This window comes from Poecilia reticulata, linkage group LG10, assembly GCF_000633615.1.
Source record: "Poecilia reticulata strain Guanapo linkage group LG10, Guppy_female_1.0+MT, whole genome shotgun sequence".
Lineage (NCBI taxonomy): Eukaryota > Metazoa > Chordata > Actinopteri > Cyprinodontiformes > Poeciliidae > Poecilia > Poecilia reticulata.
In genome coordinates, this window is record NC_024340.1 from 21296467 (window position 1) to 21318428 (window position 21962).

Consider the following 21962-nt stretch of genomic DNA (forward strand, 5'->3'; position numbering starts at 1 on the left):
GGTAGAGCTGTTGCCTTGCAGCAAGAAGGTTCTGGGTTCGATTCCTGGCCCCGGTCTTTCTGCATGGAGTTTGCATGTTCTCCCTGTGCATGCGTGGGTTTTCTCCGGGTACTCCGGTTTCCTCCCACAGTCCAAAAACATGACTGTCAGATTAATTGGCCTCTCCGAATTGACCCTAGGTGTGAGTGTGTGTGTGCATGGTTGTGTGTCCCGTCTGTCTCTGTGTTGCTCTGCGACAGACTGGCGACCTGTCCAGGGTGACCCCGCCTCTCGCCCAGTACGCTAGCTGGAGATGGGCACCAGCAACCCCTCCCGACCCCACTAAGGGACAAGGGTGTCAAGAAAATGGATGGATGGATAGATCAGGTTAAAGTTCACATATTTGGGAATAAGTGTGTAGCGTGTTAGCAGTGAGGAGGGGCCTGCGGCAGCAGGGGTCCCTCTGTATCTCCCTTGCTGCGTTTAGCGGGCAGCGTCTGGTCGTGAGCTTTGCGGATGTGTCGGTACAAATCCCCAGACTGCGTGTAGCTCCTGTAGCAGTAGCGGCACTCGTAAGGCCGTTCGCGTGTGTGCACAATGGCGTGGCGTCTTAGAGTATATGTGCATGAAAATGTCTTCCCACAGACCCCACATGTTGGCACGTCTTCAACGAAGTTGCCCATGGAGTCCTGGAGTTCTTGGAAATAGCCGGGAGGGTCCGGATGTTGCTGAGAGGAGGATGGAGGAACGAGGGAGGAAGCGAAGGAGGAAGTGTCCTGGGAGGAGGGTCCAGCACCGGAAGATGAGGAAGAGGGTGAGAGGGGAAAGGAGTAGTCATTTGAATGAGGGTTTATTTGTAGGAGTCCCTGTGAATGTGTGGAAACAAAATGAGGACTATTCAGCTCTTCTTCCTGGATATCCTCCTCGTATTCCTCTTCCACATCCATCACCGATTCTTTCTCCCCGATGTCTTCTTTCTCCTCCTCTAGTTCTTCGTCAGAAATAATAATCGCCTCTTCTTTGATTTTCAAAATCTCTTCATTGTCTCCTGTCCTTGCTCCACCTGGAGGACGTGATGGTCTTCCAGCCACAAGCGGCGCTTCGATTTCGTCCTCGATACGTTGAAGCGTTCGCATTTGAGGAGCACGTTGAAGGTCCGAGCTCTGATGCTGGAGCGTTACTGCGCTCTGGATTCTGATTTGTAATGGTGCTTGTTGAAGAGCCGACTGTCTGGAGTTGGTCTGGAAGTTTTTGGTCAGGGTGGGTGCTTGGATTGACTTGACCATCCTCTGTTCTCTGGTAAGAATGTTTCTGCGGTCAGTCTCAGAGAGATTCTCAGCAGGACGGTCAGCACACGGTCTGAGCTGTTCTGGATGTCTTCCGATGGAAAGGTGGGATTCTGAAACGTTGAGAGAGACCACAGACCGAACACAAGACTGGCTCTGAGGAAGCAGAGAGGAGGAAGAGGAGGAAGGCTGCTGGATCGCACTGTAGCTGGTTAAAAACAGATAAACAGATTCAAAATCAGATATAAAGAACAGAGACAAGAATACCTTGGATAAGCTAATAAAGCCTCCAGTAATCTGTACATTAAAAGAAATCAATGCTATGTTTTATGCAGATGTTGTCACTTACTCATTTTATTTAATAACACAAAAATACCTATTTTGGGAATGCAGGTCATGGGTCAATTCACTCATTAACTGCTTGTTTGCTCCTTCATTTATTTAAGCAATAAACAGTAGCAATTTGTAGAGATGAACAGAGGAGTTTTTACTGCATAAAGAAGACAAAAAAAGTTAGCCGTTTTCTGCTTCATGACAGCTTAATTTCGACAGTGTTACTGAAATCTAATAGGTGAGGTCAGAGTTTCTGTCCTCTTACAAGGAATACACCTACAGACTCATCTTCACAGCTACTAATGCTAAATGCAATAATAGTGTTAAGTACTAATAAGTGCTACATACTAATATAAGATGCTAAAGACAGTTTAAAATGTTTTGTTGTTATAACAGCCTTCTTTATGTGATCTGTATTTTAAATCAAAACAATCTATCTAACGTGGGGTTAGGCAAAGCTAATCTGTGCCATAAAGGAACTAACTTACATATTAGTAACAAACCACTATCAAACTTACATATATGTAAGTTTGTTAGTGGGGTTTCTCAGATCAACTATGTTCACTGTACAGAGATGTTTCAGATTTAAAATTTTTGGATAATCTACACAGAAACCACAAAATTAAAAACCTTTGTAAAGTATAATAACTGGAGGTAAAGATGGAGGACACACATATTTTAATTTAGATTGATTAAAACGGGGAAGGAACAAGAGACCATTACCTGTATGTCTCTGTGGTGCTGCAGGGACTGCAGAGAGCAGATCCTTCGCCTTGACCCCCTGGGCTCATCTTGGTGAGACTTACAGGGACAAAGGCAGATATGTTTGTCTGGCTCTGCACCAGCTCCCCTGCTGGGGGCAAAGGAGGGCCATCCATGCCTGGCTGGGTGGTATCAGCAAGGTCAGGGCTCAGAGGAGTTTGTATCTTTGATGAACTTCCACATGTCCTCTGCTCAGACTTCACACACTCCAACTGAGTCCCATCTGCCACTTCAGATACTGAGGACAAAGGCACTGCTGTGGTCACCGGATTTGAGTGGTCTGCAACCATGGCCACCAGGGGCTCAGCTGGGTGATCACCAGCTGCTTCTGGTGCCTTCCTCAACCCGCCGCTCTCTTCAGAGCGTGTGCTGTCGGCCTCAGCCAGGGGCCCGCGCCTCTGCAGCCGTCTCTTACACACTCTCACCACCTCGTTCATGTGCAGAAAGCTTGCGGCAGCCAAGATGTCCTCCACAGGAGGAGACTCGTCCAGTTGCAGCACACCTTCATAGACAAAGTCCAACAGCAAGCCAAATGCAGCAGATGTGACGATGTCATTGTCAAGTGTGACACAGCTGCTGGTGCTGCTCCCCGCTGGAGAGTCTGAGTAAAACATGTGAAAGAAAGGCGAGCATGAGGCCAAAACTGCCCTGTGAGCCAGGAAACGGGATGAGCCCACTTGTACGGTGCAATCGCAAAGGAAGCCCCGCTGCCGCTGGGATCGCAGAGCTGAGAGCAATTGCTGGGAATGCTGAGGAAACTCCATGACCTGAGACAAGAAGGGAATACAAATCAACTGTAGAAAGGTAAAACAATACAAAAATCCCCCAAAAGGTTCTGAATCACAACAATAATATTTCAAGTTAATTGATGCAAAATGTGGCATTCTCAAGAAAATAAACATTTTTTAACAAGAAAACGTTTATTTTCTGTTTTTGTCCTCCCTGGCACCTCTACAATTAACATCTTTTGTTGATTACGTCAACTCAGCACATTTCTAATCCAACTCAGCATTGCCTTTCTGGCGGAAACATGCCACGTTTTGTAAGTTGCAGGTTGGGACCTCCACGAATCACACTTGTATGTCTAGTACATGCTACAGATGCTTGATTGTGTTACGATCTGGGAAATATGGAGGCTAAGCCAACATCTGAAACTTGTTTTACTCCTTTAATTCTTCTTGAAATATTTTTGCTTTGACACTGGTTGGATGCAAATGAAATAAAATTGTGTAAATGGTCTGCAACCATACAAGTAACATTCAAATGAAATGTAGAATCAAATGTATCACAGTAAAAAGTTCCCTTAGGCATTCCATCACTTTAACAAGCTTGTTGTCTCCAGATGTCATGAGTTTCCCAGAAAATTGATCAGATCAGCTCATGGCTCACTTTCATCAATGAACCTTTGCTGTCCATGACCCTGTCACTAGCTCACCACTTTTTCTTCTTTCATATATACCGACCAGACAAGTAACACCTTAAAAAAGCTGCAATTTTGGTTCTGTTCTGACACAGTCATCTAGCAATCATAATTTGGTCTTTGTGAAACTCAAATCCATACATTTGCCCATTATTTCTGTTTCCAAGTCAATTTCAGGACAAAATGCTCAGTTGATGCATATACATCCTATTAACCGCAAACAGACACTTTGATGGAGCAATAATCAGTGGTTTTCAATTCAATTCATATTTATACGTCTGTTTAATATACTTGAATTTTATTATCTATATAATGGTGAATAAGTATGTTGCATAGGTTTTATTTCTGTGTTTGTGCTGATTATAAATATCTAATTGACATAATATATATGCAAATATATATATATAAAATGAAAAAAAAAACAACTCACGATGAAGACAGAATGTTTCCGTCTCCAAACTCCTTTCTGGCTGCTGAATCTTCCAAGTGCTGTCTTGCTTTACCGTATCCTACTCTCCATGGCAACCAGGCTGAATTTCTGCGTCCAAAGAAAAGGACTGAACCTTAACATGTGACATATATTAACAAGGTATGCATTGCAGATGAAAAACCGAAACGTCCCTCACAACATTGTGCACATCAGGTAAAAACCACGAATATCTCCGAATATTATTCAAGCACAAAAACATTAGCATTAGCACAACTATGCTAACACTAGTTAGCAAAATTAGCTCAACGCCTGAGTTAAAATTTTAGCGCCGGAAGCTTTGAGGCTGAGTGGGGGTTGAACCAGAAACAATTCGTTTAAACGCTTCTTAGTCGCCTTATATCAAATGTAAATACTGTATTAATTTACCTGTATCAACTGTTATGTTTCTCAAAAGTGGCTGCGGCTTTTCCTCTGTGGTGCCACTTCACCGCACAAAGATGTGCTGCCACCTACAGGCGGAGGTGTGAAACAGACAGGAAATGGAAACAAGCAGGACGATTGCTGAATCTACTGAACAAAATAATATGGGCGACTGCTTCTTAAATATAATTATAGAGCAGGCACTGACACTACTAAATAAAGCGTAAAGTTGTCACGGTAAAATGTAGATTAATTCAATTAATAACTCTTTCCTAAATTTCCTGCACAAGGTCTGATCTACCTATATTTTAATGGACAGAGGAAGAAGAAGAGGAGGAAAAAGAGGAGGCAGAGGGAAGCGTAGTGAGGAGGTGAGATCCCTATTAATTGAACCAGTTTGCCAATGTGTTTCCTCCCTAATTTTTGATTTTAAAAATGTGTACTGTTGGCTGTCAGGCAGCATGACAGATCTGACACAGTGCAGGTTTGGTTCTAAATATAAAACATAGCTATTATTAGGGTGGAAGAGAGTTGAGTGTGTATCAAACGAGATCTTCTTTACCACCAGGACAAAGATGTTCATCTGTCTAAATCCATGTCTTATGTGCTTCGTCATGGAGCTACACAGATGGGACTTCAAATGGCCACTGGTGAGATGACACTTTCACAGTTTCAGACAGAAATTAATTACTTTTGTTATGATTAATTCGTCCAGGAGAGAGACGCGGCTAAACACAGAAGAATTGAACTAGGAATATTTTCTATGGGCTTGCAAGAGTTTAAAGCTACTTGCAGTTGTAGTTTCTTTTCATAATAAACTTCTTAAAACAGTTTTAGTAACGAACTGAACTTGACTGCATCGTTTGATTGTATGATTGAACTGAATCTTACTTTTTTGGGGGAAGTGCATTGAGATGATGTGTTGTGAATTAGTTCTATGTAAATAAACTGAACTGAATTTGATTTATTTTTGACAACAATAATGTTTCACTCAACAGATGTCTAGCCAATGATTTGCATATATATATAAAAATGTTGCATCATGGAAACAATTTAAAAATATCATGTAGATTTAGTCAAACTAAACTGTAAAATGTGACCATAGCTGGTACAACTTGTATCTTCACAGATGGCTTTCTGTTTGTGGAGGACCTCCTGGCTCACCCACAGTTCTACATGTACACATTAGAAGACGTAGAGAGAGTCGTATCCACAAATGACAAGCAGCGCTTCAAGCTCCGCTCCCACCCAGAGGATGGCCGGCTGCAGATTCGAGCCAATCAGGGACATTCACTACAGGCAGGCAGAGCAGACGCATTCCTAATTAAATCGCATTCATTTAAGTTTTAGTATGTAATTCCAATTGACAACATTGTCATGATGAAAATTAAACGTATTTGCAATTATATCCGATTTGGTTCAGATTCAAACCAACCTAATTCTGGCACAGTGTACAAATTCTGATCCAGCTAAATACAGTATAATTCAATAAAAGTTACTGTACACTTCAGATATTGATAATGGCCATCCGTATTTATTATGAACAGATAAAAAAGCATCTGCATCAAGTGTTTTACTTTGCAGCAGTCCCACATCCTGAACAGGCATGTGGTGATAATGGTGAAAAAATAGATCTTCCTTTACACAGGAAAACTTCCAGCTGACCACATGCAGTGTGATAGTGACAGCATGGTGGCTTTAGTGTTTTCTTTTGCAGTCAGTTAATGGTGATGGTTAATGGACTGAGTTTATATTGCATTTTTCTTTGCCATGACTACACAAAGTGCTTTTCATTAGCCACATTTACCACACTCACATTCAGGAAGCCGGGGGTTTAGTTCCTTACCCAGTGACACATCAACACGATGGAAGCTGGAATCGAACACACAACCTTTAGACCGCAAAATGACTAATCTTCCCACACTGAGCCACAGTCATCCCAGTAGTAAAGAAGTTCTCTTTGCTTACCTGAGTTTCACTTCTGCTCTCCTTGGTGCCAGTCAGATATGTGGAAAATTGTAAAAAAAAATGTTTACCTAATTGAACAAATTGTTATGAACTTTAAATCTCATCAGGAATCTCATCTCTGCTCAGGCCATGGATCTGGAGCTAAAACCAGTTCTAGCTGGTTTTCCCGATTGCCCCGCCGAAGCCGTTCATGGCTCCTACCTTCGCAACTGGCCATCCATTCAACAGCAGGGTCTGAGCCGCATGAATAGGACTCATATTCATCTGTCAACCGGACTTCCAGGGGAAGATGGCGTCATCAGCGGTATCCTCTATGTTTGAATCCAAAAAATAGAAGCTCATACGAGCTGAACATCAGATAGCAGCATTGTTTCTTTTCCCACCAGGAATGAGGAAAAACTGTGACCTAGCTGTGTTTATTGATGTCCCCAGAGCTCTGGCTGGTAAGATTAGCTGGTAATGGCTGCAGTTTAATCCTCTCCATCCGCCCTGTGTGAGTAAAGAAATCAATCCTTTTACAAGTGTTTTATGTGTCTGTGTCCGGCTTGTACAGATGGTATTGAGTTCTTCTGGTCAGAGAATGGTGTGTTGCTGACTGCAGGTGATGCTGAGGGTAAACTCCTTCCTAAATACTTCACCCGAGCCCTAAAACTCAAGCCTACAAGTGAGGAAAACTAAAACACATTTCTTCTTAAGAAGCCAAACGACATTCCAGTTGTGTAATTTCTTGTGCTGTGTTTCAGGATGCATCCTTCCCCTGCAGTAAAAGCTGCTGCGCTTGATGTTCTCGCCAAGCTTGAATCCAGCTTTGCTGTATGTTTTCTTGGTTTCCATGACTACACAAGTTTTACATTTCCTATAAATAACAGGACGTACACTTACAGCCCAATTTTATTTTCATAATAAATTCTTACCCAGATAAATATAAGCTGACATGGTACTTTTTTTTGTCTACATTGTGCCTTACTAAAGTATTTGTGTCACATTAAAGCCACAAATTTTCACATATTTCATTGGGATTTAATGTGACAAAGTAAAGACAAATAAATATCAGGTGGAGTGAAAATGGTACAGGGTTTTCTAATTACAAATAATCTAATTATTCGGCATGTATTTGTAATTAGCCCCCTTTGATCTCTTCCCCTCAACCCCACTGCCTTTAGATTTAACCAAAGTTGTAGTAAGAAGAGAGCCTTTGTTGACACAGCAAACACATGAAAGAATGGGCTCATGAAGCCAAAACTTTTCATCAAAATACTAGCAGCATCTGCGGTAATGTTTTTTTTAAAACTGCCGAAAAAATTTGTTGCTGATGATAGGAAGGATGAGGTTAAATGTAGAGCTCAATTGTAGAAGCAACTTTAAATAAATAACTATATGAAGATACTCTGTTTAGCCTGAGTCTGAGGAAACAGGATGCAGACACTGTGGTTTAACGGGCAGCCTCAACAGTTCCTTACAAGATTATGGAAACACACACACTCTGCATGATTGAGATAAATGGTTAGGAGCTTTCAGCAAGAAAACAAATGAGTGCTGTTGTGACCACGGTGACAGAAGATAAGACAAAACTTTATTATATGTTCAATTTAAACAGTTAACTCGTGCACTTTTAAATTCTCTGCTGGGATAATACAGTCAAGTTTAATAATTGATGTTTTCAAGCTTTTTATTTCTCTTAATTATGATTTTCTGCTTACAGTTAATTAAAACATGACATTTATGATCAGAATATTACATCACCCTAATAAAAAAAACTATTTTGACAAATGAGCTTCTTCAGAAAGTATATTTTTTATTAACTGAATTTGGCTGTTAAAGCAGTGTTCAATACAAGTCCCTCCAGAGCAACGCTAATTACAGTTATTGTTAGTCAGGCAAAAAAAAAAAGAGAAGTGGCTGTCTGAGTCAGCTTTGTATTTCCATAAGTTTGATCACCAGGCTTCTGGTTTTGGGCCCTGTATTGTTTGCACCAGCAGCGGTCCATCACAAAAGGATTCAATATTGGACGTTTGGAGTCCTAAACTCTCTGTTAAACATCATGTGCATTTGGAGCAGATGGTAAATTAAAATCTGTTTGTTTGGATGACAGATGAGCCATAACTTTGTGTTTTTCCTGGTGGGATTCTCAGATAGAGGGAGTTTATGAATCAGTCTTTGTGTATTTGAGTATTATAGCGCTTCATGGCCTCCGGTCAGCTTATGGAAGAGCTCCTCATTGAGCGTGTCGCTCTTCTCACGGCTGCGCGTTGACATGAAAATGTAGCCTCCAATGAACTCGTGAACAATTTTACAGTCGGCCGTCACGCAACCAAAGGCGATGTTCACGTTCCCTTCAAACTCGATGGCCATCTGGACAAAAGGTGACAGGAGGAGGCAGTAGTTGGAGAAAGTGATCAGGTTTTTGGAAAACGACAAAAAATGCAATTAAAATATTTTTAGTCAATCACTGCATAATTTTAAAACATTTCAGCGCGACCTTATGCAATCTTGGGCATCTAAGTCATGAAACACCTGAAGGTAACTGGAATTTTAAAATTTGAGCTGCTATAGCAGCATGTGTTCTGACCTGTTTTATGTCCCAGTTTACGTTCCACTGCTTCATGTTGTTGTAGCGCCAAGTCTTCACCACGTCACCCACCCCCAGGTCGATACGGATCAGGCGGTTCGGGGCGATGCCCAGCACCTCGTCTTTTCTGCTACCCTTAAACCTGTTGGCCAGAAAACATTTATATTAATAAACCTCATACAAAGCTCCTACAACACTGTTTCACACATTATTTTGTACTTCTAGGCCTATCTTTGGTCATGGTTTTGTCATGCTTATTGTCATTCATCACTATTTTAGCTCAGTTATGTGTAAGGAGATGGAGGAGGTGGTCATCAGTGGCAATACTTTCAACATAAAGAGCTTTGTTTGACTAGGAATTATAACTTCCTCCTTACTTGGTGCATATCAATCTTAGGGGAACTTTAATTATGGTGCTATTTATTATAAATATAAAAATAACAGTCAGCAACACCAGTGGAACAACTGCCAAGTAATTTACATTTTGTTGCACATAGTGCCATAATTATCTCATAAAACTACCATGTCTTGACAAAAATCAGAAACTTTTTTTACACACAACCCCACACAGTTTTAACCATGGCTCATTGCACAACTACTTTTCTAAATTCCTGTAGCAGCCAGTTGTACTGCAGGACTAACACTAGCCTATACATGAACAGAAACAAAAGGTAGGGATTCAGTTGTTATTTCAACTTCCTTGCCTGTTTGCTATTATAATCAGAAAGTGCTACTGCCACCTTCTGATTTTTCAGGGATTTTGGGGCCCCAAAATCCACTCTCCTGTGTTCTGCAGCATCAAATTTATTTAAACCTTACCTGACAACCACATACGAGAGTCCAAAATCAGGCAGAGCCTGCCAGATCTGCAGGAAGCGCATCAGTGCATCTGTCAGAGAGAGCTGAGCTACGTTCTGGTAGGCGTCCAGGATACGAGGGGTCAGCTGGCGGAGCAGGCACAGGCAAACCTCTTAGATATAATTACGTTTTAAAATTAAAGACAAGTTCCTTAGCTCTACAGTACTAACATCAATCCTTTAATGAAAAATACATTTATGCTTTTTGACACACACATTCAGATAAAAGGCGACCCATGTTTCCTTTAACAGGTTAGGATAATTCTATGGGCTACACAAAACATGTTCATTACGTTTTTTTTGCACAAAATCATTCTTAAATAATGAGATTTTTGCTGACTCAATTCTGCCTATTTTGAGCTCCTTTCAGAATGAGATGTTTTAGATCCTCTGTTCACTTTAAATGCATAAAACCAGTTGACCAAAGGCCCTGAAGCTCCACTTGGGTTGCAACGTGACGAGCTGGGCTTTGCTGGTGTTGCTTGGCAACGGCACAGTGCCCGTAGGTTGAGACTTAACAATTGGGAAGTTTTTGAAACTGCTCATTTTCCAGACACCATTAACTTATTGCCAAAAAAATGGCTGGCTGGTTTTCTCTAAGTGCTTAGGCTGGTTCTAGAAGCAGTAGAGACCCAAATGGAAGTATATAAATGTGCAAAATTTGAATTCTGCATAATAGGTTCCATTTAAAACCAGATTAATAAATACTGTCGTGTATTTTGGCTTTGCAGAGGTGCAAATACTCTTTCTTCCTCTACCTGTTTGGGCTTGTATTTCTTATGGTAGCGTGGTGACACCAAACTGTGAGTGTTTATGCTTTCGTCGCTGGCGGCTGAGTTATTGCTGGAGCCGGAGTTGGTCTTTTGCATGGCCAGGAATGAACGGATGCTCTGGATCTCACTCTGGAAGCTGCTGTCTGCCAGGCTTTTGCCTTTGGAGGCCAGCCGGCATCCGGCCATCCACTGAGCGTACTGCTGCTCCTGCAAAACACGAACCACAGGCAGAAGGAAAGGGGGTTAGACAGGTGTGCCTGTGGGCGCAACCGAGTGGGCGAGACAGAGATAAGTAGACAGAATGCTGCGCACGACAGAACGATGGCACTGACATTTTCACAGCGCAGATAGACCTCGTTCATGCCTTCAGGTGCAGGGATCAGCAGTCTGATAAGAAACTTCTGCGCTGCAACGTTGACGTCGGGAGCCACCTCACAGCCTAAGAGCAGGAAAGCAAAGTAGGACGTCGAGAGCTGATAATTAGGGGTTAGCTGTTGAAAAGCTGAATTATGAACACCAGTTTCACTGACAAGCAATCTTTCAAAAGGGGGAAACATCGGTTTAAAGAAGAACCCCTTTTCATCTATCAAATTGTTTATGTTTAATCATTCGATGAAATAAAACAACTTTTTCTTTCAAATTAAAATTTGTTCTCTGTACCTTTAAGGTTAATCTGTTGAATAGGCTCTCCGATGCTCTCCTCTTTGCTCTTGAAGTAGGAGATGGACGTATCCTGGAATTTGAACCAGTACTGCTTGTATCCCTTCAGCGTGAGCCTCTTGGGCCTGAAATGCAGAGTTGCATCGCTTGGTTTCATCAAAAATATTTTCTACAAGTCATATGAGAATCAGTTTTCAAATCTGACCTGAATATCTTCAAGTAGTCGTTGAGTTCTGGTGCTGTCATGTTTTCCTGAATAGAAGTTCAGAAAAGATGACTCTCTGCTCCTCTTGTTAAATTACCTACGATATGTTTTTCCCCCTTAATATCATTATTACTACAATCAATCAAAATAAAACCTAAGTGAATAAAACATTTCAGTTGCTCAAAGGTGGAACTTCATTTAGTATCAGCGATTAAGAATTAAAATCCAAGCTACCAGCAGGTCTGAGGCGGAGCTGCTATCTCCCTCCATCTTGACCTCCAGGGACTGAAGGGCCGACTCCAGGTCGTCCAGGGCCGCGTTGGAGCTCATCATCTGGGGCTCTGACGAGGCCACCTTATTGATGTGGTACTAAATGATTTTACATGTAAGAGAGGAAAGAAAAAGATGTAAGTGTCTCCCTCTTAAAGAAGCTGTTAGCTTGCAGGTTTACTGTATCTGCAAGGAAGCTTTTTAAATTACTCAAATACCCACAAGTATAAACAGCAGCTTCTGATGCGTTGGTTTTATAAAAATCAAAAACCTGAAATAAGTGTAAAATGGAGTCCACTTCATAATTCTGTAGATTTCACTGGAACAACCAGGAATTATTGTCCTATTTGGTCTCACATCTTTTTATAGTTCTTTCAACCTCTCCTAAGGTCCTGCCACATCCTTTCAAATCATTTCAGGCCTGAACTTGGACTAGCCCATTGCAATCTCTTGAGTCGTTTCCTTTTTTCTGCTATTCTTCTCTAGATGTGTTGCTGTGTTTGGATCATTTCCCTGATGAATGATCCAGTTTTGATTCTAGACACATTTGTGCACAGAAACGTTCACGGTAGACTCAGTGAATGAGTCCTTTCGCATTCAAACAAGCCCAAATTACCATAACTCCACCGCCGTGCTCGACAGTTGGCATGAGACGTTTGGCGTTTTGTACATGTTGAATTTATCATTTTGCTGCCTTTTAAGGCATTCTGAGTTTATTCCGCTAATACTTGTGTGGCTTAAATGTTTGGACTTCAGTCTTTGATACAGTTGTGGGTTCAACTGATAGTTTTTCTCTCTCAAAAAGCTTTAAAATATAGGTCTATCTTCTTTGACATTTAAAGCTTTCATGAGAAAATGATCCACTTCCCTCAGAGAGTTACACAGATCCCCGTTCATCAGCAGGAGCAGCATTTTTTTTTTTTATCTTACCTGCAGCGCTCCAAAAAGCATCATCTCCTCCTCGGTGCAGTCAATGTCTTCCAGCAGGATGGCCCAGCGAGCCTGCTCATATAGCTGGGTGAGACGCACAACATCGTACTGCCAGGGTGAAGATTGAGGTGATGGATGAGTTAAAGGCGTTCAGCACATTACCAGTCCCACACACAATGATTGCACTAAAACAGCACACACAAACCTTGGGTTCTATGTCGTAGAAAGAGTAATACTTGAAGCGAAGCCACAGCCGGTCATTTTCTTGGATGCTTTGCTGCATGAGACAACGTGACGAATCCAACCACCTGAGGGGGGGAAACCACAGAGCCTGCATGGGTTTGTGTTTTTATGAGTCAATATATACAATAATGTTTGTGTTTGCATTAAATTAATTTCAGAGTTAAATAAAGTTTGTTGTAAAAAAACAAGAAAAAGGGCCCAGAATACAATATTTTTATTTTTTTAAATTGTCATTGTTTTCCTTGTAAACTCTTCAATCAGTTAACGTAGAAATAAAACGAAGGATAAAGAGACAAAAAAGTAAAAAGATACAAAATGTTTTTTCTTTTTCTTTGTTTTTAACTAAAAAGACTATTGCACCTGAAAGCTGTTCAAGTAATCCCAAAATCCTCTAAATACACAGGCACATCTCAATAAATTTAAATATTGCTAAAAAATTAATCTTCTAATCATCTTCAGACAGCACTTACAGTCTCAACGTGGTTCTCACTCTCACTTCAACAGTCAGGAGAAAATTAAAATATTTGTGAGTTAAAGTGACAAATGTAATTTAAATGATGAGTAATGATGTTACAATCATGTCCTCTTGCTGTGGCAGACCAGTGTGTAATTTTAGCAACTTTAAGTGGGAATAGACATCAGCAGTGTCCTAATATGTTCCTCAAACAAACTGCAGTTTATAAAATTAGATCATACAGGAAAATTTGAGGTATTTTCTTCAGATTAGATTGTGTAAATTTTGCAAAAAAACCCAACAAAAAATAGAAGAAAAATAGTTGCTGCGTCTACAAAGCGGAGCTCCTTGGACGATGTTGCCACCTGAACTAGAAGCAGATGTACCTGCCGTGGATGTGAGATTTGTCCACCACACTTGCTGGGCGGTACTGCTTGGCGATGACCTCTGGAGCAGGAGGAGGCTGAGTGACTGACAGCATCTTGTAGACGCCCTCCATCTGCTCTGAGTCAGCGAAATGAGCTGGCATGCCATTATACAGACAGGGCCGGGAAACTGAACAGGAAGTGGGAGTGCACAGACTGCTGTGAGATATTCAGGCTCAAAACGGGAAGTGCAATGTCTTACATGTACATATTTTCAACAAACATTGTGCCTTGTCAATATGCCGTCAGTGTGCATAAAAAAAAAAAAGATGTGGTGGGTGTACCCGAGGAAAGGGGCACCTCGGTCAGGTCGTAGATCTCCTCTGTCAAATCTTTGTCTTTCTTCTTCTTCTTCTCCTCCACAGGTCGGAGGAGGGAGAGCTCCTCAGGATGGCGGATGTCTGTGGGGATCAGGAAAGTGAACAGATGTTTATTAGCTCTATAAAATATCAAACGTGTTTTATATTGAGGAATGTTAGAGCAATCCTTCAGTATCCTATTTCATTAGGTTTAGATTTACTCTTTTATAGTTACCACTGGGATAGTAACGAATCCTTTATATTTGGCTTCTTAAATATAAAGATCAAATGCAATGGCAGATCATAACAAAACCCTAGCCTGCTCTACAGATGGGTAAAGGCAAGAGAAGAGATTCACCATGTAAAAGCACAACTTTATGACAAGGCAGATCTAGGAAATATTAAGGTTAACAATAATAAAAGCTCTTAGATTATGATCAGTTTCTGATGCCAAGAATGTTTTGTTTTCTTGATTAATAGCTATAGCAAAACTATATTATATAAACTCTCCTACTCAAAATCAACCTTCAGCACTGACTATCACTTAATCTTATTAGCTCAATTCTCTTTAAGTATTTCAATAAGTTATGAAATTAAATACCATATAGATCATGCTTCTGATCCACATTTGGGTTGGTCAATTCCTGTGTCCAAAACAATCATAAGTAAACTCCTTCTGACTGGTAATACTTATTTATATAACATTTGTACATTTCCCTACAGTAGAGATGAGTCAAGACTTCAAGCCATTCACTGTCAGAGCAGATATGAAACAGACCCTAACATGGGTATGAACTGGTTGGTGCAAAAAATGTATGTAGTTTGATCGGATGAAGCTAAAACTGAAATGTTTTGACAGGCCTGACCTTTGTTAAGTTTGTAAGAAATGTCTGAGAGCAGGAACTTAGTTGTGAAATCTGGGGGTGGCAGCATCAGGCTGTGTGGGTGTTTTACTACAAGAAGAACAGTTTTCCTTCTCAAAATAAATGTCATTATGAAGAAATTATGTTGTTTTTTGGAAATATTTATCATACATCTGAAGATGTTGGCCAGGAAGTTACAGGTTGGGCACAAATTATACATTATACATTCAAATTAATTAAAAAGTAGCTTAAAGACAAAAATATTCGCATTTTGTCAGTATGATTACAACGTTGCATCCATGACCTCAAATCAGGAGGTCATACTTAAGTAACGTTTCAGTGCCCCAAAGGCTGAGTCATTTTCTGTGTTAAAGGTCAGTTTTTAGATGAGGTCAGTGACTATGTGATCAAAGAAAACTGGTGGATGGAAAAATGTCTATATTCTTCATAAATTTTTTTAAATTATGAAACAAATCTCACCATTCTGGCCAATTTTAGTAGGTGCAATAGTGCTGTACAGTTGAAAAAAACACAGGCTGCTCCAGGTCCCGTAGGGACATCAACAGGAGTCTGTTTTTGGAGTTCATCACTGTAATTAAGTTGTTCATAGATAATATCTGCCCATTCACAGAAACAATAGAGAAACCAGTTTAATTTCAACAAGGAAAGAAGGGCGGCGACCAAGAATGCTATGCTTCAGAATCAACACCTACAGCCACACTCGCAATGTTCATTCATACACCAACTGGTAGTCAGTGTCCAGCTTAATTTATGGTTTTAGTGTCAGTCAGGACAGTCAAAGCCTGAACCCTGTAAGCTTTTTTATTTCCAAGCCAGTTTTGTCATTTCCCTTAAGTTTGTTGCTTTTTAAACCATTTTCAGTCTGCTATCTTTTCTGGGGATTTCTGGTGAGGAAATGAGACCAAGCACTGCTTAAATTAGAATAAATGAAAGCATGAGAAAGACTGAGAAATCCTTTTTTTTTCTTGTAATGAAGAAAGTCAAAGAGCTGCTTGATGAGACTGAGGGAAAACACTCAAATATAACATCAACGCTTTGAGATAAAAATGCAAGAAAGACAAAAAAGGCAGAAAGGAGGGAAGAAAAAAAAACCTACTGAGCATCCTGCAGATTCCCATCACGGTCTGGAAGACGGGGTTGGAGAAGCAGGCCTTAAGCATCACAGTTTTACCATTGGGCAGACCCAGTTTAAGTGGCTTATGCTGCGGCATGAACAGCAGACGGGCGTCAGCATGAATCCCGTATTTCTCCAGAGTCCAAGCTGTCCGCAGGAGCCACCGCTGCTTCTGGTCCCACCACAGCGCATGGTCTGACCAGTCACGCTGCATCTCTGTATAAGACAAGAAGGAAATACCTGGATTAGTTACAGACACTTATGCTTGACTATTTTAATCTCACAACACTTTGGCACTGAATACCCTCAGGCAGACTACGTGTCAACAAACATTACTGCTGTCTTCATACTTGGTATTTATTTCCCAGAGAAAGTATATGTGGCCCTCTGTGTTATTGTGTTTATCCGTTTTTTTCCTTTCTCTTAACTGCCAGCTGTTGCAGCAGATGGACTGGGCCTTTTTCTGCTGGATGTTTCCTCCTGTTGAAGAAACAGAGGCTCCTCTCCCCCTGTGGCAACACATGCTTGCTCAGGAGGAGGGATTGCTGCCGAAGTCAACTACTCTATGCAATCAGACAGGCTTCCTTGGAGAGATAACCTTTCACTAAGTGACATCAAACCATCAGCTGAATATGTCTGTACTGTACTATAAATTGTATGGAATTGAATTATATAACTGAATCTAAGGCCGAATGTACGACATGATTTAATTCTTGTTGGGAGCTTTAGAAAAGCACTCTGACCTCCCTGATATATTTTATTGGGATTTTCTTTGATTAAACAAAAAAAAAAAAGAAAAAAAAGAGCGTTGCATAAGTGTGAAGTGAAAGAAACAAACTCTGTTTCAATTTGCTTTACAAACAAAAATCAGAATTTGTTTTCAACCTCTAGAAATCAGATTTTATTTAAGACTATGCTAGATCCCGTTACTTTCAAGATACAGAAGTGCAATTGTTTTACCTGAGTCAATGACATATGTTTTATTTTATGTCTATGTTTATTGTGACTATCTTTTGTAATTGAGTGTTTTTTCCTTTCTCTTCGTATGAGCCTTGCCCAGATCTCTCTTGTAAAAGAGATCTTCAGATCTCAATGGGACAAGCCTGGCTAAATCAAGGTTATTATTAGTATGATGTCCCTAAACAAAATGCTGTTCAACAAACGTCAGAAGCCTTCAGAAGTTATCTATTAAAACAACCAATCCTGCACATCCCAAGGCATCCCCATTATGAAACACAATGGTAACTGAATCATGTGTGAAATGTGAAATCTTCAGCAAAGTCAGTAAATTTGATCAAAGCTAAAGGGGAGATGAATGGACCTCACTTCAGAGGAATCCTGGAAGAAAACCTTTGGGGAGACTACAAAATATTTCAGATTGGTGTGGAGGTTCACCTTCCAAAAGGACATTCCCGTAGCATGATAATGCCACCACCATGTTTCTCCACTGGAATGGTGTGGAATTGATGGGCAATGTTAGTTGGTTTTTTTTGACTAAGTGATGTATAAAGACAACTTTATTTCAGGATGTCGGAGTCAATACCAAAATAACTTTCAGATTTGTACATTTATCCTTTTCCTTGCACTAAACAATAAAGTTTTGTTTTAGATAATCACATAAAATACCAATAAAATTCCTTAAAATCTAGCACAATGTAGAAAAAAAAAAATTAAATATGAATACATTCGCAAGCCCATAAAATGTTTCTACTGTCGACCCACATGATTGAGAGAGACGGCTGAAAACAGTTTGACTCACGTGTCTTTTCCACCAGCTTGATGATAACCCCTCCAACGTGGAGGTCAGAGGCGACGCTGATAGTGACAGGAGGGGCATCAGGCCCCAGGTCCTCCACTTTGACTGACAGATCCCACGCCGCCATACTCTGAGAGAGACAAGATCAGAGTGTGTGAAGGGAAGGCTGAAAACAGGACTGTTCTCAGGAGAAACACGAACATCGACTAAAATACAGCCTGTGACATCTCCAACAGGATAAAAACCAACATTATGAACACAAATTACACACATAAGATCACTTCTGATAGAGTAAAAATGTTCCCTACTTATTTTTTATTTACATAGAAACAATAAAAATAACTTTACAAGTGCTGCCTAGTGGAAGATAGCCCTTCTCCATGGTCAATATCACCTGATACTGAGTAACATGGACACACAAACATACACTGTGAGTGACATGTCAAGTTTAAATAGCATTTCCTGTTTCGGTCTTAAACTATCACCATGGATGCATACTTCCGCTTTTCAAATGCATGCAGGAGGGGAATGAGAAACCCAACATGGGCTGGGTTGTTCATTCGATGGTGACACAATCACCTCCTGCACACAAATAAAAGCTCATATAAAATTAGATTTTACTTCTGGGTCTAAATGATGTGTACGTTTCAAAATTATAATCTTTTTTACAAGACAACTACAGATTATGGTGGCACTGCGTAAAGATAACATGCTTCAAACTCTCCACTTTTACTCGAAGGCCTAGGCATTTTCGACATTTTTATGTTTAAATAATAAATTATAATTTGTGTCCAATTCATAGAGTCATAAAGAACTTCTTAAATTACCTCTATATCTTTCTATTTCATAAAAAAGCTCAAAATATAAAAACCCAGTGCTGTTTTCTCTGTTCTCATGCTTCCCCCCTACACCCAAACACAGACATCTTGTAAAAGACAGTACCGTCAGTCTCCTCCGTCCACAATTTTAAGAACTGGACCTGGCGGATTCCTCTTGTCTCTGTCAGACAGCTGAAGAAGTTTCCCTGGTCTACTGTGAGAATTTGCACCAGTCTTGCCTCTCTTGGGTAGGGCAGGTTGTGGTGTGTGGTGAAGCCTCTGCCTTTGCTGCTTGTGTCACCCGTGTAAAAAAAAAGAAAAAAAGAAATGAAAATCTTGTTCCTTTTTTTCTTTGTCAGTTTCCGCCAGGCGGAAATGTGAACACCAGTTAACTTCTGACTGACGACCTGTGTTGAATGATACATAATAGGCAACATCTGTGTGTGGTTCACATTTAAAACACTTGTGTGGGTTGTCATGTCAGAAGTTAGTAATTTAAGGCTGTGTGATATTACTCCTTAACTTCAAAAGTCAAGTTTCCTTGATTTGGCTAAATAACAATGTTAATTTAGGTGTTTGCTAAAATTAATAAAATGTTTCACGTAAAACTAAAGAGTGCCTTATTAAGCGCAGCCTAAAACGAATTAAATATCTTCACGGTTTGTCATGTACAGAAATTTAAAAGTGAGTTTTTAAAACACATCTAAAAGATTAATTTCAGATTCACCGATTAAATTTTGAAAACATTTAATCAATGTTTAAATGTTTTCAAAAAGAAAATGTCCAAAATGCCCAAAAAGAATATATTTATATAATATATCACCTTTTATAAACAACTGAGCTTATTGTACTAGCAAATGGAGTACATGTGATTGAACTAAAATTACTCCAAAGTTTATTGCGATGACATTTGTTGTGAATTGGCAATAAATAAAATTTAACTTTCGAACTAAGAAATGAGCCCCACCAATAAAAGATATAAACCACCCCCCCCTCCCCCCAAAAAACAAACCAACAACTAATACAAGTTCAAATCCCCAAAAGTAGATACTAAAACATTCAAAACCTGGGAATTATGTCACCATTTTTATTTCTTTTCATGGATGTTCCCACAATCTGTTAAAATAAAAATGAATAAAACCAGAAAATCTTGGGAGTTTGTCTTTGAATATGGAGGTTCGACATGAAGATTCCTTTGAAATGTTTGAAAAAGAGACAATATTAAACCTCGGAGACAATGTCATCCCCAATGTTATCTCCAATGTTTAAAGTTGTCCAGGATGTTTACGTTGTCCCCAATTTTTTTATTTTATCTCCAGTGCTTAACATTGTCCTTGATGTTTAGGGTCATATGAGGTTAAATTGTCATTGTTATTATGTTTACAGTATCTGGAATGTTTTACTTTATCTCCAATGTTTAACGCAAAAGGAAACTTTTCTGGAGATTTGACATCTGATAAACATTGGCAATAATGTTAAACATCAAGGATATCGTTAAGCATTGTAAAAGAGTCATTAAATTGAGATAAAGGTTAGGAGTAATGATATAGATATTAGAAGCTGTGTAATATTAGTGTAGCTAAATCCTATCATTTCAGGTGCACGATGACCTGCGCAATCCGGTGGACACATTGTGGCCACGCTGCATTTGATAACAGACTGCCATACAACGTATTAATGTGCACAAAAGAGCTTGCGGTGATCTGTGTAGATGTCTGTGTTTAATTTAATTTCAATAAAACCCTGTTTCACCCGTCTGGTACTGTTTAACTCTTACAAATACCTCTGTATTTACAATATTTTTAAAAGATAGGATATTCTCATAAAAGGATTAGTGCAAACATCTGCGATAGCTTTTTATTTTAGACGGATAGTATATTCTGATGAAGGAAGTGGTATTTTTGAGTTTTTGTCGTACATATAAATTGTTCCAATGCTAAACATAACTTCTAAGCTTTCACTTCAGTCTCAAATAATTTTATCCAATGATAATATTTAAAATTAACGCAGCCTGTTATAGTTTTCGGTTGGTAAACATCACGGTAGAAGTTATATATCCGTGTTACGGCAGAAAAATCTGAAGAGGTAACACAGATAGTTAGAACCAGAACACCGTTACATTTAAACGGCCATTGTGTCACCTCAATGTGTAATTTCCGACAGCCGTAAAGCTCACACTGACTTGTGACCGTTAGCTTCGACTGTTCCTTTTTCACTCAACTATGTGATATACAGATAATAAAACACAGCGCTGTTTAATATGAGATTTATTTTAGATACCACCCTTTTATTATGAATACCAGAATCCAAATGATACAGCAGTTATTAATATTTATTGATTTTAATCAGTTAGTGGTGATCATGGAACACCCCTGGTTGATGGTACATTCCTCCCGTTAACTTCCGAAACAAAAATGGCACATGAGATTTTGCAGTGAGGGGTGTGTTTGTATCGAAAGTGAAAGCTAACAGCAGAGTGGCCGACACTTCAACTTTGAAACACAACTCTTTGCTGTCTGCTTGGTGTTACCTAAACATGGCGCTGCTAACGTCAGCTCGAGTTTCACACACCAGAGCCCTTCCTTGCAGCGCTCTGTCCCGTATCCGAGCTGACTTCCAGACAGCAGGTGTCAAGTTCAGGCACTTGTTACCTCCGGGTAGCCCCCAGCTCAGAGGAACGGGAGTAACGAGTCCCGTACGAAGCCATATTAACACCGCAGTCCGAGGTGACAGATTCTCCACTACAGCGGCGCTTCGCAAATCCAGCCAGGCTAACGGTTCCTCTTCACCAAGGGGGAGCAGAGGCTGGCTGGGCAAGTTTGCCCTCGGTGCTGCCCTCGGAGTGGGCACAGGCGCTCTGGTACAGGCCCTCCACACTGGAGTTTTAACCGCCATGCCTCTAAAAATTAACCTGGACTCTGCTGAGAGTGACTGGAAGGAAGCCAAGGGTGAGAATGTCTGTCCAACAGTGGCAGGGAATAATATTTTACAGAGTTTTCAGACAAAAACACCTACTGTCAACTGGTACAAAAAGTTGTATAACGTTTTTGATAAATAACAGTGTATAAAACCCAACTCTGTTATGACAAGTTATGTTATGTTATGTT

General features: G+C 40.2%; 4 protein-coding genes across 9 annotated transcripts in view; 2 read left to right on the forward strand and 2 right to left on the reverse strand.

Annotated features, from left to right (window-relative positions):
* Window positions 1-287: 287 nt before the first annotated feature.
* Window positions 288-4297, reverse strand: zbtb3 (zinc finger and BTB domain containing 3). The gene is made up of 3 exons (XM_008420439.2): window positions 4211-4297; window positions 2322-3127; window positions 288-1473 (listed from the first exon to the last, which is right to left on the reverse strand). The coding sequence occupies exons 2-3, from the start codon at window positions 3122-3124 to the stop codon at window positions 405-407; spliced, it is 1872 nt and encodes a 623-aa protein (XP_008418661.1). The 5' UTR covers window positions 3125-3127; window positions 4211-4297; the 3' UTR covers window positions 288-404.
* trpt1 (tRNA phosphotransferase 1) lies at window positions 4282-7526 on the forward strand. Of its 4 annotated transcripts, none has more exons than XM_008420440.1 (8): window positions 4282-4369; window positions 4921-5001; window positions 5199-5280; window positions 5760-5929; window positions 6725-6902; window positions 6985-7041; window positions 7152-7262; window positions 7342-7526. In XM_008420440.1, exons 2-8 carry the CDS (start codon window positions 4942-4944, stop codon window positions 7362-7364), a joined length of 681 nt encoding a protein of 226 aa, XP_008418662.1. In that variant the 5' UTR covers window positions 4282-4369; window positions 4921-4941; the 3' UTR covers window positions 7365-7526. The 4 variants fall into 4 exon arrangements, with proteins under 4 accessions (XP_008418662.1, XP_008418663.1, XP_008418664.1 ...); XM_008420441.2 differs by having other exon boundaries at window positions 4338-4423; XM_008420442.2 differs by lacking the exon at window positions 4282-4369 and adding an exon at window positions 4776-4867 and having other exon boundaries at window positions 4950-5001.
* Window positions 7527-8327: 801 nt separating this feature from the next.
* On the reverse strand, window positions 8328-19150 carry fermt3b (FERM domain containing kindlin 3b). Its single transcript, XM_008420438.2, has 15 exons — window positions 18980-19150; window positions 18041-18167; window positions 16264-16497; window positions 14269-14385; window positions 13946-14114; window positions 13068-13170; window positions 12863-12970; window positions 11897-12031; window positions 11663-11709; window positions 11458-11582; window positions 11130-11236; window positions 10783-11004; window positions 9987-10111; window positions 9168-9309; window positions 8328-8950 (listed from the first exon to the last, which is right to left on the reverse strand). Exons 2-15 carry the CDS (start codon window positions 18162-18164, stop codon window positions 8771-8773), a joined length of 1938 nt encoding a protein of 645 aa, XP_008418660.1. The 5' UTR covers window positions 18165-18167; window positions 18980-19150; the 3' UTR covers window positions 8328-8770.
* A 2037-nt stretch (window positions 19151-21187) lies between these two features.
* Window positions 21188-21962, forward strand: part of macrod1 (mono-ADP ribosylhydrolase 1) — a 173748-nt gene continuing 172973 nt past the window's right edge. For 2 of the 3 annotated variants that reach the window (XM_008420436.2, XM_008420435.2), the window contains exon 1: window positions 21189-21803. In XM_008420436.2, coding sequence (XP_008418658.1) covers window positions 21392-21803 — 412 coding nt within the window. In that variant the 5' untranslated portion in view covers window positions 21189-21391. Of the gene's footprint in view, window positions 21804-21962 lie in introns of all 3 variants that reach the window. The other variant, XM_008420437.2, reaches the window with a different exon arrangement.